Source organism: Triturus cristatus, chromosome 8 (genome assembly GCF_964204655.1).
Source record: "Triturus cristatus chromosome 8, aTriCri1.1, whole genome shotgun sequence".
Classification (NCBI taxonomy): Eukaryota; Metazoa; Chordata; class Amphibia; order Caudata; family Salamandridae; genus Triturus; species Triturus cristatus.
The window spans coordinates 1,198,656,746-1,198,674,621 of NC_140591.1; the positions used below are offsets into that span (position 1 = coordinate 1,198,656,746).

General features: G+C 43.8%; 1 protein-coding gene across 6 annotated transcripts in view; it reads left to right on the forward strand.

Moving 5' to 3' along the window:
- UBE3A (ubiquitin protein ligase E3A) overlaps positions 1 to 17,876 on the forward strand; it is a 276,799-nt gene that overhangs the window by 241,246 nt on the left and 17,677 nt on the right. For all 6 annotated transcript variants that reach the window (XM_085622883.1, XM_085622887.1, XM_085622886.1 and 3 more), the window contains 2 exons: positions 2,346 to 2,501; positions 2,589 to 2,662. In XM_085622883.1, coding sequence (XP_085479009.1) covers positions 2,346 to 2,501; positions 2,589 to 2,662 — 230 coding nt within the window. The remainder of the gene's footprint in view (positions 1 to 2,345; positions 2,502 to 2,588; positions 2,663 to 17,876) is intronic.

Below are 17,876 nucleotides of genomic sequence, written 5' to 3' on the forward strand. Positions count from 1 at the left end.
CCGAGTTAATATAATTAAAATGGCAATTTTTCCAAAGTTTTTATATTTATTTCGAACTATACCACTTTTGTTTTCGGCATATTACTTCACAAAAATTGACAGAATGATCTCCAGATTCCTATGGGGGTATCATCGCTCTCGTCGAGCGCTGTAATGGTGCTCTCTTCCCAGGTTGAAAGGGGGATGGGGAGTCCCCAACATGCGTTTGTATTATTGGCTCCTCTCTCTAAGATCCATGAGAATTCTTCTTTTTCCAGATATCGCTGTTGAAGAATCTCTTTTTCCCTCAATTTATGAATTACTGTCAGGCAAAGCTGCTCCTCAATGTTTAGTTAAAATCATTGAACCCAGCTATTATAAAAAAAACTAAATTCAAGATTATTTTAGCCTGTGCTACTATCTGGCGCCAATTTAGGAAAAAAATTGTTTGCTCGGGCGGAATTAACTTCTACTCCCCGATTTTTAATAATCCTGCTCTACCTGCAGTCTTTCATGACCAAATCATAAAAAAAAGGTCGCTTTTAGGAATACGGATCCTGGGAGACTTATATCTAGATGCCCAATTTTCTTCATTCCCAGCCCTCCAAACTAAATATGGTCTAGCACAACATCACTTTTTTAAGTATTTGCAGATTCGGAGCTTCTTAGAATCAAGAGGACTTCTTAATCACTCATGCATGAGCTCCAATAAGATTCTAGAATCTCTGTGGAAAGCACAAAAAATAGGCCAAACCTATCAAATGACTGTTAATCAACTTGAAGACGACTTATCTTCTTTGGAAAACAATTGGCGTAGGCGGCTAGACTTAGTAGTTATTGATATTGGCAGATCAATTGAGCTATCTATTAAGATACTTTTTAATGGATCCCTCCAAAGCCAACATTTTATGTCTATTTTTGATCTCTATTACTCTCCTATCAAGATAGCTAAGTGGAAGGCCGGGGGTATATCTAGATGTAACCGCTGTAATGAGACGGATGCGGATTCTATCCATATGTTTTTTAAATGTGAGAAATTATTTTGCTTTATTACTACCATTGAATCGTTTCTTAATAATAATTTGGGGATTGTTGTAAAACTTTCTCCTGATTTGGTAATTTTTGGTACTCAGGCAGATCAGTCTGGGATTAGATCAACATCTGAAGAAGCTTTTTTGTTTATCTGTATGTCCGTTTTCCGCCTCTGTATTACTTCTTGTTGGATTGATAATGATCCCCCCACCTTTCATCAATGGCAATCTAAATTACTTTCTATTTACCATTTGGAACTGGCCATGTATAGGCTTAAGAGGATAAGGAAAAAAAATGTTTGGATCAAAAATCTGGGATCCTGTTACAAAATGGATTTAAGAGATTTTCCTCTGTTGTGTTCTTTTTTTTTATTTTTATATTGCTCAATAAATGACTGTTTTGTTGAAGTAAAACAATAAATAAAATAATAAAAAAAAAAGACAATCTAAGTTAGTCTAATGCTGCCACCACTACTGTGGCAGTGCTACCTCCGACTCGGAGACGAACCCATGGAGGATGGAGAAAAGAATTTACCTCAATATATTTCTGATGTGGATTATAAATTGATTTCTCCAGAAATTGGGATACGCATGCCAATTGGGATATTTGGCAAATACAGTGGGATCCAGCGTGGTTTACTTTAGGATAGGAGTGACCATATCAGATTTCAGTTCACTTTGAACTTTCCCAGTACATAGTGATGAATTGAACATTATTTCAGGTGTGTTGTCTATTAATAATTTATATTAATCGTCAATTGTTTATTAAGCTTGGTTAGCAATGTATTCAGGTAATCCGGATTTGCACAATCTACCTCGTGAGGTAAAACCATCCTCATTTATTAGGGGGAAGTCTGAGGCATGAGCTAGAAGGTAGTAAATCTAGTGTGGCTAGTTGGAAGAATACAATATTCGTGCTTTAACTGGTCAACATTTGTGAACGGGAGACTTCAGTAGCACGAAGTTGGTGCTTTCTGTTTTCCTTCACTATTCTTTTTGTCTGTGGATGGAGTAATTGTCGGTAAGGTCTTTGACATACTAGAGTGCAGAAATGTTCGGGCTGCACATTGATGTTTTAACTGAAACAGGGGTATTCACGTGACTTTTCTGAAATGTGTTGAAGTAGTTTAGAAGAGTGTTAACTGTAGGTAAAATATGCGAGGACAAGTGTTCCAAATGCATTAAAAACTCTGGTATCTGTGAAGAGCTGTCTTAATGTATGAACGATATATTATAATTTAGATTCAGTGACATTTCTAGCGTTGAAGAATGAATTCATGTTCTTTGTTTTGGTTTTTTTAAATCTACATTTACTTTTTCGTGTGTTCTTTGCAGGAATTTGTCAGTCTCTATACAGACTATATTCTCAACAGATCCGTAGAAAAGCAATTCAAGGCCTTTCGAAGAGGTTTCCATATGGTTACAAATGAGTCCCCCCTGAAGTATTTATTTAGGCCAGAGGAAATTGAGCTGCTTATCTGTGGAAGTAGGGTAAGCATCATTAAACCAGTCAGTTTTATTTTTGGAGAGTTGCTTATGCAGGCAGTGTTACAGTCGGTGTCCTCTTTTTATTTAAAGAACCTAGATTTTCAAGCACTAGAGGAAACAACCGAATATGATGGTGGCTATACCAGAGATTCACATATTATAAGGTAAGCCTACAGTTCGAAAAGCAAAATACTTTTTTCCCCTAATGTTAGGAATGCTTATACAGTTTCACAACCCTTAAACTCTATTTTCAAAATATAAAGTTAATTTATTCAAAGTGATAAACCTAACTAGATTCGAAGGTGTTGTGCATATTCATAAAACATCCAAATCGTGTAAATGGTGATGGTAGAAGTTTAAGCTATATTTATATGGTTGCTCAAGATCAAATTTTTCCTGCCAATATATGCTTCATCCCGGCTTAAACTCTTTCAGATGGTCATGGAGAAGGACTCCTACGTAAATATTTCTGTGAATGGTTCTAAAGTAATCCTGGTGGTCTTCCAGAAATGTTAAGATTCCGTTATTTCTTGACCCCTCTCCTCTTTGTCCCTGATATCCAGTATGAATAGAAGCAGTAACTTTTAAAATTGCAACAAATGTCTTATTGTTTTGTAACTGTAGTGTGAGTCATCTTAGGTAAAATGATAGAACCAGTTCATCTTGAGTCAGCATGGTGCATTTCTTATATAAACAATGCATACTGCATTGTATATAGTCTGCACCAAACAATGTAGATCCAGGGTTTAGGAGATCATGCGTCTCATTTATAATTTGTCTGTCAAATTTATAAATGACCAATAAGCTGGCGGTCATGTATAATGCACTGGCAGCAACAGCCGTCAGAGCGGTTCCTGCCACTGCATTGTGCTGTTTGCTGCAGGGCTGCGTCATGCTAACACAGCCCTGCACCAAACAGTTTTCTTTTCAAAAGGAAATTCCCAAAACTATATTTTCTTTTTGAAAATAAAAAATGTAATGCTCCCCTTGCCAAGGAAGACATTTATCATGGTGAGGGGAACTTTTATAACCATTTTACTGTCCCTCACGACCAGGGTTTGCCTGGTGGTGGTGCACAGTAAAAGAAATGGCTGTCTGCCCATCCTAACTGGGTGTGCAGACATATAGCTATTTCTCAAAAGGCCCTTACTCTGTCGAGTCGTCAGATTTGGCTGCGGTGGTGAAGTAGTATTCACTACCATAGCTAAAGAAATGGCCGCATTGAAATCGGGTGGATCATAATGTTGGTGGTAAGTGTACTCCCTCGCTGTTTCGACAGAGTATACACACCGCCAATATATATAAATTAGGCCCCAAGTTATTTAGCAAAAATATAAGCTATTGTACTTCCCTTATACCTGTATATGTACTAAACCTGGACTCCTGCCTGCTTTCATAAGTAATTTAATGTTCTCCTGTCCTTTAAAAAGTTTCACAGCACATACATGAACAATTTGGGTGTGAAGAAACGTGGGTAATGCTTTCAACACTTAGGCCCCAAGCCAGTTCTTTTTTTCAGTTATGAATGTCAGGCAGAATTCTGCATAGTGTGTGTCACCTCGCTCACATCATTATCTAGTATGCGTGTGCACCTTGCAGAAAGGAGATTTCTTCTGTTGCCTCTTCCTAAGTTTTCAGTTCTGCAGATGGTAATTGGATTGACTGCATGTCGTGAAAGCTGCACCTCAATGGTTTGGATTCCAATGTTTGGTCCAGTAATTTCTTACACATACTTTTGGCTGATCATTCAGGGCAGGAGCATGCAAACGTCAAAAAAGGTGCTCCTTGATGGACATCTTCAAATTGTAAATTTGACTGAAGTTCTTGGATTTCATTACAAGGGAGTACATAATAAGCAAATCCATTATTCTCAATCCCTCTAACCTTCAATGGCTTCTGAAAAAGGGGTTGGCAATCTACAACAGTGCTGATCCTGCTTAACACCATGCAGTCCCACTCTGATGTGCCTTCACAGACTACCAAACTAGTTTGCCCCATAATGTTTGTATGGTCTTTCACATCATATTTAATCCTCCACTGTTTGAAGTATCAAATACCTGAGACACTCTATTAATATGCCGTGTCCCTCTTTAATCCGCTTCTTTCATTACAAAAGCACAGGTTTAAATATCAGCAGTAACTCAGTCACTGAAGGCACGCTAATTCCTGTGCCTTCATCCTCCAATTCCAGAGCCCTTTTGTTCAAACCACTTAATCCAGCCCCAGAACAGGAGCTGAGCCGAAGCACTCTGAGCAGGTAGCTTCTTGTGAGCCCTGCACTATCCTCCCTATGCACTATTTTTCGGCCATTAATTAGCAGCCGAAACAAATCCATCACTTTACAGTGCTAAGAGCTTAAATGATCAATAAATCGTACAGTTGTCAAAAGCACATACTACTTATTGCTGTTCTGGTTATTACAGTCTCCAGCATTGTCCTTGTTATTCTTTTTCTTTACAAACATATACCTGAGTTACTAGTGCAAGGGTCGCTGTCCCTGCTTCTACTTTTGCTGTTCTTGTATGGGTGGTAGGTGTGGCTGGCAAGATTGCCGACAGTACAGTGTGCAAGGGTCCAGTGTTCCAGCCGACATACAAAAAGATATCCTCTCTACATCCTGCCATTCCGTAACACAAAATACATCAGCTCGAGGTGCCTATGGGAGCTGTCTTCTGCGGGTAGAGATTGCTTTAGGCAGGGAGAGGAGAGGAGGAAAGGGGAGGGGAGGTGCAGGATCTGAGCTTCCGTCTCTAGGTGTACCTTTTGAAGAATGTGCAACTCCCCCTCTGTGACCAGGAAGCCATTATCCCTTAAAGGCTAGGGAGTGTGTAGAACACTAGATCCAGTTCCAGGTAGGATTCACCTGGGTTAAGAGATAGTTGACCCCTTTAAAGGGTTTCTAGTTAGTGACTATTAGAGTCCTCTTAACCATCCGTACAGATCCTCAAAGCAATGAGGAATGCCCCAGATCTTTTAGGCTACCATCATTGGGCAGAAATCTGTTGGCAGAAGAAACCGGTTTTAGCCATTGTCCTCAATATACCCGCTTGTGATTGTTTTTAGATATAATCGATGTCCTCATTAATGAAGGTGACAACTGAGGACACAGAGATATGTTTAGTGAGTCTGGATCACGCCTTATCCTAGAGTTTTTATTTAAAAAGTCCCTCCTTCCTTTAAAGTCTTCGAGGAGGTTGAGTTCGCCCTGGTGGTAGTCACCTACCAGGATGCAGAGAGGATACCGATGATTAAGTATGACACTTTATGTTTTTCAAGATTTCTTTATTGATTTTCAAACTTTAAATAATCACAACATTGGTATGCATACATTTTAGTCAGGTTACAGCGGGTGTCTATATTATTACAGTACCTAGTGAATCGATCATTTCAGTTGAGTGTCCATTATTTCTTGACATTTCCATCTCTACGGTCGGGGATATACATAGGCCCCCTCTATGTGCATTCCACCCGCTCCATTTTTTATCCCATTTTTTGGGACATCCTCTAGACTTATATACTTCTTTTTCTGCAATCATACACTTGTCGAGTTCAGCTGCCCAAACCGTTATCGAAGGTCTTTCCGCTGCCCCCCATTTCATTGCAATTGCTCTTTTAACTAAGGTGAATCCAAGGGTGGCTAGTTACTGTTCTAATTCTGTGAGATCGGTTGCTTCCCAAATGTTTAGGAGCCCCAGTGGTGGTGTTAGGGATACTTGTTTCCCTATAGCCTCCTGCATGTGTGTTGTGGCCCTTTCCCATATAGGTCATATTTGCGGACAGTCCCATATAGTGTGATAGAAGGTTGCTTCTCGGTAACATCCGCGCAGACATAGCGTGTCTTGTTTAGCACCCATTCTCGCTAAAGTCACCCCTGTTAGGTACGTTCTATGTCGGATTTTTAATTGGATCAGGCGGGAACGAAGAGTAATGGCTGCTTCTCTTGGGGACATCAGCGCCATTTGCCAGTCTTCATCATCGATGTCCCCGATATCAGCTTCCCACCACTCTCGGACAGCTCGAAAGGGACCTGGCAGGTTGTCACATAATTTACAATATGTTAGTGAGATGGCTTTGTCTGGGATAGGTTCAGAAAGCAGACGGTCTTCCAAGGGGAATGACTCCGGCACGCTACCCATGTCTGGAAGTGCTAGTGTGAGTGCATGGCGGATCTGAAAATAGTGAAAAATCTCTCCTGGAGCTAGGTCGTATTTTTCCTGTAGTTCACTGAATGTGAGGAGTTTGCCCCGTTTTATTAAGTGGCCTATGGTGGAGAGTCCGATTTTATCCCACTTATCAAAGCCTGAGTGATGACATAGGAGCCCCAATTTTTGAGAAGACCACAAGGGTGTGGCCTGAGTTAGCACTCTAGTCCAACCCAGACCTTTAGCTGCCTGTTGCCAAATTTCCACTGTCCGCGCCATAGGGCCTAGATATCTTCCTTTCCAGGATTTTGTGTACAGAGCTCCCAAACATCCCTCACGTCCCAACATATATCTGTCTAACATGTACGCAGGATCTGTCGGAGAACCGTATAACCAATGATTTATTGCCACTAATTGCGAGGCCCAGTAATAGAGCCGTATATCTGGAAGTGCAATCCCCCTGTCGTGCCACCCCTTAGTCGGTTTGTGCAATGCTATGCGAGGCGCACCTCTATTCCACAGTAGTGAGCGGACCTAGCTTTCAATGCTGTTAAAATAAGAGTCTAGAATCTTGTAAGGGCAGTTTTGGAGGTTATATAAAAATCGTGGGAGAGCAAGTATCTTAAACAGGGCAGCTCGACCTAGTAACGAAAGTGGCAGCGCTCTCCAATGTTTAACATCTTTACGGAGTCGATCTAAAGGGACAGCTAGGTTTTTCTCATAGGAAAGTTGGGAGTCAGGGGTAATAAACACTCCAAGATAGTTAAATCCGTCATTGGCTATTTCAATCTCGCATCCCGAGGGAAGCCTAGGAATTGGACCCCGAAGAACAAACGGCACCGATTTAGACCAGTTGAAGGCATAGCCGGCATACTTGCCAAAATTTGTAAAAATATTTAAAAGTCTGTGTATTGAAGCATAGGGGGACGCTAGATGTACCAGAATGTCGTCCGTGTATAGCGATATCCTATCTTCATTTCCTGCCGCCCACTTCAACCCTCTGAGTGCTACGTCCTCTCTCACTCAAGACGCTAGTGGCTCCAGTATCGGGGAGAAAAGCAGGGGGGGACAGGGGGCAACCTTGTCTGGTGCCTCTGCCTAGTTTAAATATTCAGGACGTGCGGTTATTAACCCTGACTTGACCCCTCAACTCAGTGTAAAGTAGTCTAATTCACCCCCGAAATCACGGGCCAAACCCCAAGCGTCCCAACACTTCAAAAAGATAAGGCCATTCGATTGAGTCGAATGCCATGGAGGCATCAAGGGAAAGCACCACTGCATCTTCATCTGTATATTGTTGACGCCCCAAAACGTTATGAATTCGGATATTCAGTACCGTGTTCCGCCCTGGCATAAAACCTGATTGGTCAGCATCGACTAGGGATGGGGTGAGGGACACCAATCTAGAAGCCAGGAGCTTTGCCAGAACTTTAGCCTCAACATTAATTAAAGAAATTGGTCGCAGCTATCAGCGTGTTTTCCTGGCTTTCGGATGACTACAATAGATGCCAGCCGTTGGTCTTCTGGCAGGATTCCTTGCTCAAAGCTTTCATTGTACATGTTTTTAAGGTGAGGCCGTGTCCTTAGGGAATTCAATAGGGACACCGTAGGGCCCCATTGCCTTCTCTGATTGGATACTATATATGGCTTTGCAAATTTCTTCTTCTGTGAGATCTGCTTCTAGTACATTGCCGTCTTCCTCCGATAATGTCGGTAGGCGCACATCTGCTAACAATTGCCGGGAGTCCTCAGCCGTATATGTAGTGGAGGAGGTATAGACCGCCTCTAGATGGTCAGCAAATGCTTCCGCAATATCTTGTGAATCTGATATTTGCTCTGCCCCTTTGATGGAGAGTTTGGGTACCCAACGCTCCCCCTGTTCCCACCTCTCCAGCCAAGCAAGCATTGTTCCGGCACGGTCTCCCAGCTCGTATATCGTATGTTGTGTCCGCAATAGTCTAGCCTGGGTCTTCTCTCTCGCCAATGCTTCATATTCTAGCTATTTGTGTGGTGGCCTCACTGGGCGAGGCAGTATTTTCCGCCTCCAGCTGCTGGAGTTTACTCTCTAGGTGTGATAGCTGTTGGTTCTGTTTTCTTATATACCCCACTTTTAGCGCAAGAGCATGCCCTTTCAGCACCGCTTTGTAAGCTTCCCATACTATCTATGCTGATTCCACTGATCCTACATTGTCAGTGAAATAGTGATCTGTTTGTGTGAGCAGGTTCTCCCTTATGTCTGGAACTTTAAGCAACCAGGGATTTAGGACAATGGTGTTTTGTTGCCTTTTGCTATGATATGTGAGCTCGATCCACACTGGGGAGTGATCCGAAATGCCCCTCGGCAGACCACGTGGACGTCCAAAACGTCCGATGTCAGCTAGGTGCGTAAGGAAATAGTCTATGCGGGACATGCTCTTGTGTGCATTGGAGTAGTAGGTATAGTATGTCTTACCTGGCTGTAAGGCTCGCCATATGTCTGTTAGCCCCATGGCCAGTGTGAACTCCTCCATTTGAGTATTTGGGCGTGCTATGGATCGCTGTGGATGTCTATCCTTTCTGTCATTCATTGTCATATTGAAGTCCCCTACCATAACTAGAGTGCCCATGGGGAGATCTGTTAGAATTTTCCCCAAGTCACCAAGCGCTCCTTGCCCAGCGCAGGGGGAAGATATACTGAGACCACATTAAGCGGCTTCCCCTCCCAACTGGCCTCCAATACTGCAAACCTCCCCTGAGGATCTGCCCATTACGGATGGGAGTGAGTGCAAGGCTTCTACGCACGAGGATTCCGGTGCCCCTCGAACCTAAGGTAAACCCTGCATGGACCAGGAGTTTGTATCCCCATCGATTAAGGGCACTGCAGGTATTGCCTACTTAGTGTTATTGTTAATTTTGACTTGTAGAGTACTTAATACGTGCAGGTCTCTAAGCGCTGCGAGAAGAGCAGCGGTTTTCTCAGGGGCGAGTTGTATCACAGAGGGGGGAGTGCTATACCCGGACTTCTGTAAATAAGAGTCTTAAGTTTCTTCCTGAACGGAAGGAGGCAACTTTCGGATCGGAGCTGACCAGGCAGCCTGTTCCATAGTTGCGGGATCAGGACCGACAAGGCGCAGCCGCATTTAGTGGTGTAGTTGAACCGTGGACATTTTAGAAGGCCCTCAGTAGAGGATCTTAGTGTGCGGCAGGGGACGTATTTCACCAGGCGTTCCTTGATATATTTAGGTGCCTGTCCATATAGGGCCTTGTGTGTAATGCAGAGGCCTTTGAATTTAGCCCTTGGCTTTATGGGTAGCCAGTGCAATTGTTGCAGTAGGGGTGATGCCCGACTGCGCCTTGGTAGCTTGAAGATTAGCCTGGCAGCATTGTTCATCACCACCTGGAGTTTACCCAGTAGTGAGCCAGGAAGTCCAATGTAAAGCGACTTCCCATAGTCCAGACGGGCCAGGATCATGGCGGCAACCACTGTCGCATGGTTGAGAAGGAGAGGATGGGGGAAGAGTTTCCTCAGCTGCCTGAGTAATCTCACACAAGTCCCGAACACGGTGGATACTTGATTGGCCAATGACAGTTTGGCATCTATTTTAATGCCCAAACTTTTTACCACCGGAGCTTGGGACGGAGCATCTCCCAGCTCGTGTGGCCAGTACTGGGGGTTCCAAGGGCTGCTATCATTGGTGACAGCCAGAACCTCAGTTTTATCCGGGTTGATCTTAAGTGAATTGGCTGTCATCCAATTTACCAAAAATCTTAGAATGTCTTTCACCAGTGTGTGGGCCCGTGGGGTATTTTCTATTTGTAAAATGATTTGCGTGTTGTCCCCATAGTTAAATACCTGACAGTCCATCAGGGCTATGTCCTTTATTAATGGTCTGAGGTATATATGGAACAGGAGAGGGGACAGTGCCGACCCCTGTGGGACTCCACAGGGAATAGAACCCAGTCCCCCATCTGGATTTTTTGGGTGCGGTCTGTCAGGAATGAAGTAATCCATTGATGGATTGCTCTTCCAAAACCTATCTCCTTGATTCTTTCCTGGAGTTGGGAGTGATTGACCGTGTCGAACGCTGCCGACAGGTCAAGGAGGACCAGGACTCATGGCTTCTTGTTGTCTGCTGTCATCCTGATTTCATCAAGTACTGACCGCATCACCAACTCCGTACTGTGGCGAGCTCTGAAGCCTTTCTCCAAGGAGGAGTTGTCCTCCATGAACCTGGATAGAGTTTACAGGACATGTTGTTCCATGATTTTGGCAAGGAAAGGGAGTTGTGATATATGTCTGTAATTTTTTATTTTAGAGGTGCCTGCTCCTGTCGTCTTGAGTAGGGGGATTAGTCTTGCTTCTTAGAAATTCCTGGGGACCTTCCCTGTTTCCAGCGAGAGGTTCATCATGGCGAGGATTTCTCCCTCAATAGCTGGAAGTGCAAGTTTAAAGATCCTGGGTGGACAGGGGTCTGCTGGTGAGCCAGATTTGATTTTGGTTGCAATGCGTCGCAGGGTCTTTAGGTCAAGAGCTTAAAAGGAAGAGATCACCTCTGCCCTATTTCCCCGTGTCTCCGTCTCTTCTTTGAAAAATTGCTTAAAGGGGGATTTATCGATGTCAGCCAAGATATCTTGTACTTTATCGGTAAAGTAGGATAATAATTTATTACATTGTTCCAGGCTAGATGGTGTATCCAGCGACTCCTTTTGACTCCGTTTCTTAAGGATTTTAAATGGTTCTTTTTGTTTATTGCCTCCAAGATCCTATTTTCATAGTATTCGGCCTTCCTACTTAGAAGCGCTTTTTTTTTTTTTTTATAAGAGGAGACTTTTGCCTTGTAATCTACAAGAGCCTGTGGCTCGTAAGCTTTTCACCACTAAATCTGGGGCCTGTCTTTTAAGGTATTGTAACACCACTCCACGCTTTATTTTGTCCCCCAGCCTATTTACATTCCACTTCAGAATGGATAATGATGTTTCTTCCGTACTCCCCATTATAGATTGTATGGAAAGATTAGGAGAGGGTCTATGGATATGTTGAGGTGTAACCACTGCGTCCCTCAATTCCGTATTCAACTTGACGGACCTGAAATGACTGTTGGGCATATATTGCTTTTGAAACCACATACTTGCATACCCTGTGATTAAACTGAGAACCGTGATAAGAAAGTCTGATACTTGATATTTTGTGATATGAAAATGAACAATTAAAATAACCCGAACACTACTCCCCACCCAATCCTCCCCCTGCCCTGCCAGTGAATTTCAAACTACCCACTCCCCAACAAGGCAGAGTCCCAAACCCCCCCACCCCTTCTATTCGAGAGGAACTTGGTTCGCAGCCTCGCCCTCCCCGCCATAATTTAAGGATGATTTCACGGCAAGTATGACACTATTAAGTGTGTGAAGTTTTCTGTTCTACTGAAGATGACTTTTCTCAGACATGTGGCAGAAGTCCTGTGATGTCCAAACTCTGGATTCTTTAGTGTTCCTTGAATGATGGGAAACAACATATCTTCTATATTTCTCTTTTGTTTCTGGTGCTGCCGTACCTGTTTTTGTGATTTAATTAATTGGTAGGGCTGCAACCTTTCATAAGGTGCACCTACATACCGAACCCCTGGAGGGCGATTTCATATTTGAAACCCTCTGCTCTACACAACATTCTACGCAATATTAACCTGTGTTTAGGTGTATGCTACACCATTCCTCTGACATATTTTAAGACCCGGTACGATTTAGGGTCATAACCCAAGAGTAGAGAAAAAGTATGTGGGGTCCCCTAATTATCCCATATATTATAAAGGTCAGCTTCCATTAGTAGTCGCAACTTCATGTAAAAGAGCAAATTCCCAAACATCTAATGAAGCCCCTCCACCGGATAAGGAAAGTAAAAATATTGACACCGCTGGAATCACTGACGTATCACATACTCAGTTGACCTCCTTTTTAGGTATGATAGAGCCCACTGGGACGAGATGGAGGAACTACCCCAATAACTCCCAGAAGAGCACAAAAAAATGGCCTATCAAATAGCCTCTAAGCGTAAGTTAATACCTAAGACAACTGTACGTTGTGCCCTCAATACTGCTGATACTGCAGCATGAGGAATAAACTCTAGCGTATTACTACGCACACATGCCTGGCTTAGGGTCTAAGGGTTTAAACCAAAGGTACAGCAAAATCTCCTGGCCCTCCCATTTGATTGGGAACATCTATTCGGTCCTTTGGTAGATTCCTTCCTAGAAAACAATAAAAAAAGATAATGAGACAGCCACAGCCATGGGAGCCCTGCATACACCTTCTCACCATGGCTCCTTTTGCCGCTCAACTTACCGTGGATGGTCTAAGACTACCGCTCCTGAAACCTCCACCTCATGTCAGCAGCCACAAGCTCTTACCGCCTTTATTAAAGGGTACTACTGAGGCTCATATAGGGGTAACCACTCCAGAGGCAAGAGCGGATTTACCAACCATCCACCACAGCCACCAAACCCTGACTTGCCACTCATTCCCACCGATCACACAACACCCGTCGGGGGTCGACTACAGAGGTTTTTTCCCGCCTGGCGAAGCATCACCTCCGACCAGTGGGTGTTGGATATTATCCAACATGGTTATTGTCTGGAACTCACTTCTACACCTCCCAACATTCCACCTCACAAACGCACACTTTGCCTACATAATCAACAGTTTCTAAGGGAAGAAGTACAGGCACTTCTCAAAAAAGGAAGTATAGAACCTGTTCATCTTCAACAGGGCACGGGGGTCTATTCACTATATTTCCTTATTCCCGAAAAGGACAGGTCCCTCAGACCAATCTTGGATCTCAGACCCCTAAACAAGTACATTTACTCAGAACTTTTCCACATGGTCACTCTTCAGGATGTCATCCCGTTGTTACAACAAGGTGACTTCATGGCCACACACTACCTCAAGGATGCCTACTTTCATATTTCTTTCCACTAGCACATCGTCGGTTTCTAATGGTCAGCATTTCCGGGTCAAAGGGCCCCCCTTCAGGGTCACTACTGCAGCCGGAGTCTTCAACAAATGTCTTGCGGGAGTGGCTGCTTACCTGCACAGACAAAGCATACATGTCTTTCCATATCTGGACAACTAGCTCATCAAAAGCGCAACTTGTCAAAAGTGTTACCAACACACTCAAGTCACCATACACCTACTGCACAAACTAGGTTTTACAATCAGCGCTTTAAAATCTCATCTCCAACCCCTTAAGATTCAACCTTACCCAAGAGCAATTCTGAACTCACAACTAGGAACAACGTATCCAAATACTACCAGGATACACTCACTTCAGGCACTCATTCCCCAATTCCAACCAGGTCAACAGGTAGCAACTAGAACAGCCATGCAAGCAGAGGATCAATGGGAAGATCTAGAATTGGTAGGCCATCAAGCTTCCCGCTCTCTACAATGGTGGGAGACCAACAACCTGTTAAAAATGTGGCCTTTCCTAGACCCAGTTCTGCAAATGACCATAACAACGGATGCCCTTACCGGATGGGGAGCGCATTCACAACATCCAACTATCCAGGGAAATTGGACACAGTCAGCAACATCACATAAATCACTTGGAGTTACTAGCTGTTCACCTAGCACTGAAAGCCTTACTTCCTCACCTCATTGGCAAGGTAGTCCTCATCAAAGCAGACAACATAACAGCCATGTATTACCTCCAGAAGCAAGGGGGCACCAAGTCCCCTCAGATTTCTCATTTAGCCCAGACCACTTGGAGGTGGACTCTCCAACACAACGTTCACCTGTTACTAGAATATATCCCAGGAGTGGACAATGACTTTGCGGATCTCTTCAGCAGGAACGCCAGCAACTCCACAATTGGGAACTCCACCGTAAGTCCACCACCAATACTTCCAGCGTTGGGAACAACCACAAAAAGACCTCTTCACCACAGCAGAAAACGCCAAGTGCCCAAACTTCACCTCCAGTTTTCCACAGTCAAAGGGCAAGGCACTATGGATGAGTTGGTCAGGAATATTTGCTTACGCTTTTCCGCCTCTCCCACTGCTTCCCTTTCTTGTTTGCAAAGTTTGATAAATCTCTCTCATCCTCATCTTGGTGGCTCCCACATGGGCACGACAACCATGGTTCACCACACTCCTCGAACTGTCAGTAGGTCCCCACAGAGCTCTACCGAACAGGCAGACCCTGGTCACGAAGAACCATGGAGAAATCGGACGCCTGGACCCCAGTTCCTTCAAACTTGCGATCTGGCTCCTGAGATCCTATACTTTGGTTGCATCAGTCTTCCACAACAATGTATGGACATTCTCAAAGAGGCACGCAGGCCTGCTACTTGGTCCGGTTATGCTGCTATATAGAAAAGGAAAAGATTGGTTCATTATTGCCATTCCAAACATATTGGTCTATTAGCAGCCAAGGTACAGGACATTGCCTGCTACTTATTTCATTTGCACACCTCTAGTTTGAGGTTTACATCCATAAGGTTACTTCTAGTGACAGTAGCCGTCTACCTACATTTTGGGCACTACACTTCCCTATTCAGAATTCCAGTCATCAAGGCCTTACTGGAAAGTCTTAAAAACGTCATTCCTCCTAGGGTGCCACCAGCTCCCACATGGAATCTCAATATTATATTATCAAGCTTATTGGGCCCTCCATTTGAGCACCTCCACTCCTGCCCCCTTTAGTTTTTATCCCATAAGGCAACGTTCTTGGTCGCTATCGCTTCCTTTAGATGTGTCAGTGAGCTTCAGGCATTAACTTTAGAAGAACCTTTTTTCCAGATACAGAGGGACACCGTTGTACTTCGCACCAACCCAATATTTCTTCCAAAGGTGGTCTCACAATTCCACCTTAATCTATCAAACTTCATGTCTTTTTTTCCCCAACCTGACTCTGCTGCAGAAACAGCTTTGCACATGTTAGACTTAAAATGAACTCTCATGTACTACATTGACAGGGCTAAATCATTTAGGAAAACACAACTATTTGTTGCTTTCTCAAAGCCTCGCAAAGGAAAGGCCATTTCTAACGCAGGCATTGCACGATGAATTGTTAAATGCATCCAAACATGCTTTGCTAAAGCTAAAAGAACTTTACCCATTCCTCCTGACGCTCACTCCACTCGTAGAAAATGAGCTTCAATGGCCGTTTTAGGAAATATACCTGTAGCTAACATATGTAAAGCAGCTACACGGTCTACGCCACATACATTTACAAAACATTATGTGTAGATGGACTGGCCGGTCAACAAGCCAATGTGGGCCAAGCAGTTCCACATACACTATTTCTGACAGCTGTAACTCCAGCAGGCTAGCCACTGCTTAGAGGGGAGGACTACTTTACAGTCTATGCTAAGCATGTGTATCTGCAGCCACTCCTACCTCAAACGGAAAATGTTACTTATCCAGTAAGCATCTGTTTGTGGCATGTAGTGCTGTAGATTCACATGTGCCCACCCTCCTCCCCGGATGCCTGTCTTTGTATCAGTTACTATCACAGTCTTTCTTTCGCATGGACATCTCTATACATTACACTTTTCTTCAATTTCATCCTCGCCCGCCATGTGGGAAAACAATCTAACAATGGTCTCTGTCCATGTGCTTTACCAGCAAGAGAAGGAGTCGCACTACCTCGTGACTCAAAATACTTTCTTTGAAGAAAAACAACTTGCACACATCCAAACCCAACACTAGATGGCAGGATGATGCTAAGCATGTGAAACTACAGCATTACATGCCACAAACCGATGCTTACTGGGTAAGAAACATTTTCCTTATCCTTTAGGGCACAGCGGAAAAGAGACTTCAAAGTACACCTTAAAAACTAAGAATGAAACAGAGACATTGCTTTATCTTGAGGATATTGAGCAACTCCTAATTCTGTTTGATTCACTTCAAGTGTATCCATGGATCATATTATACACCTGCAGTCCTATGGAAAATATTTCCTGTTCTCTTAAGGAGGTGCCAGATGATAGCGGCTGACTACAGCCTATGATCTGGACATGAAGAATAGTGCAGAGGTTTTGGAAACAAGTGGTGGTTTTACTAAAAGAAGCACAATATAATTTCTCTGACTTTTGGGCTACAGTTTTGAATGATGGTGCTGGATCTCCTGTTTGGAAAGATGCATCTTAGTTCATTGGATGTGAAGTGGAGCCCCTGTTATTACCCTTTGCTTAAGGAGTTCAACAAATGGCGCAGGCTGAGGAAAAGCATATGTCTGTCCACACTGACCCCACGCTTGGGGAATATTTAAACAAATGGAGGAATAGTATGACAAATTCTGTAGGGCATATCTGTATAATGAGTCTCCCTATTAGGTCCCTGGAGGGTTTCCCAATAAGCTGATGTTTTAGCTGTCTGTGGGAGACCTCATGTTGCCAATATACATATATAGTATACCAAAGTGAGTGCTTTTGGTCAGCCCCTTTCAGCCATTAGTGGTTGGCGCTTACTCTTTTTTTAATAGAAGTTGTGATTGGTTCAGTGGGCTCTCCTTAAAATCATGGCATTTCATGGGAAGGTACACAGGACTTTAAATAGTCCCCATTGAACTTAGAAGAAATTTTTAAGGAAAGTTCCCGAGACAGAGTTCAGCGGGCATGGCAGCAGGTGGTGTCCAAGGAGGAGCCCATCATTGGGGAGCAACTGGCTGAGGTCACGGTGAAGACTTTTGCCTTCGAACCATGTCACTTTTTTGAAAGTCGAACTTCTCCAGGCGGACGAAGTTGCAGGCTGTTGCGGACGAGTGCTGCACAAGGTCGGATGCCTTCGCGAGAGGTCTCGCTGAAGAACGTGTTGGGTGCTACCGCAAATTCAGATCAACCAGCGATAGAAAATAAACGGATCAGCTGGCAGGTAGGTTCCAGTCTTCTGTCTGTTTTCATGCACTTTTTGGTGAAACATTTTGTTTGTAAGTCCCAAGTCTTAGTGCAGCACCTCTAACACCATTCCTAAGGGTCCAGGACCTATTGGGGTACCACCTAGGGGCTTAGGAATCATTCCACCTGAGGCCAGGTGCAGGGTTCAAGGCCTCAGGAGCTTATGTCCCTGTAGCTTATTCAGGAGGCCCACCAACTAACCCAGGGAGTTACTTCTGGTGGTCCTGGGTTCAAGGAAATGGTGCAGGTCTCCTTTATCAGCTGGGCAGTTCTATGGGGTTCCAGGCAGTCCTTCTGCAGTCTTCCATAGGTCCAGGAGTGTACGTAAGAGGTATTCGAAGGGTCAAACTTTTAAACCTGATTCAG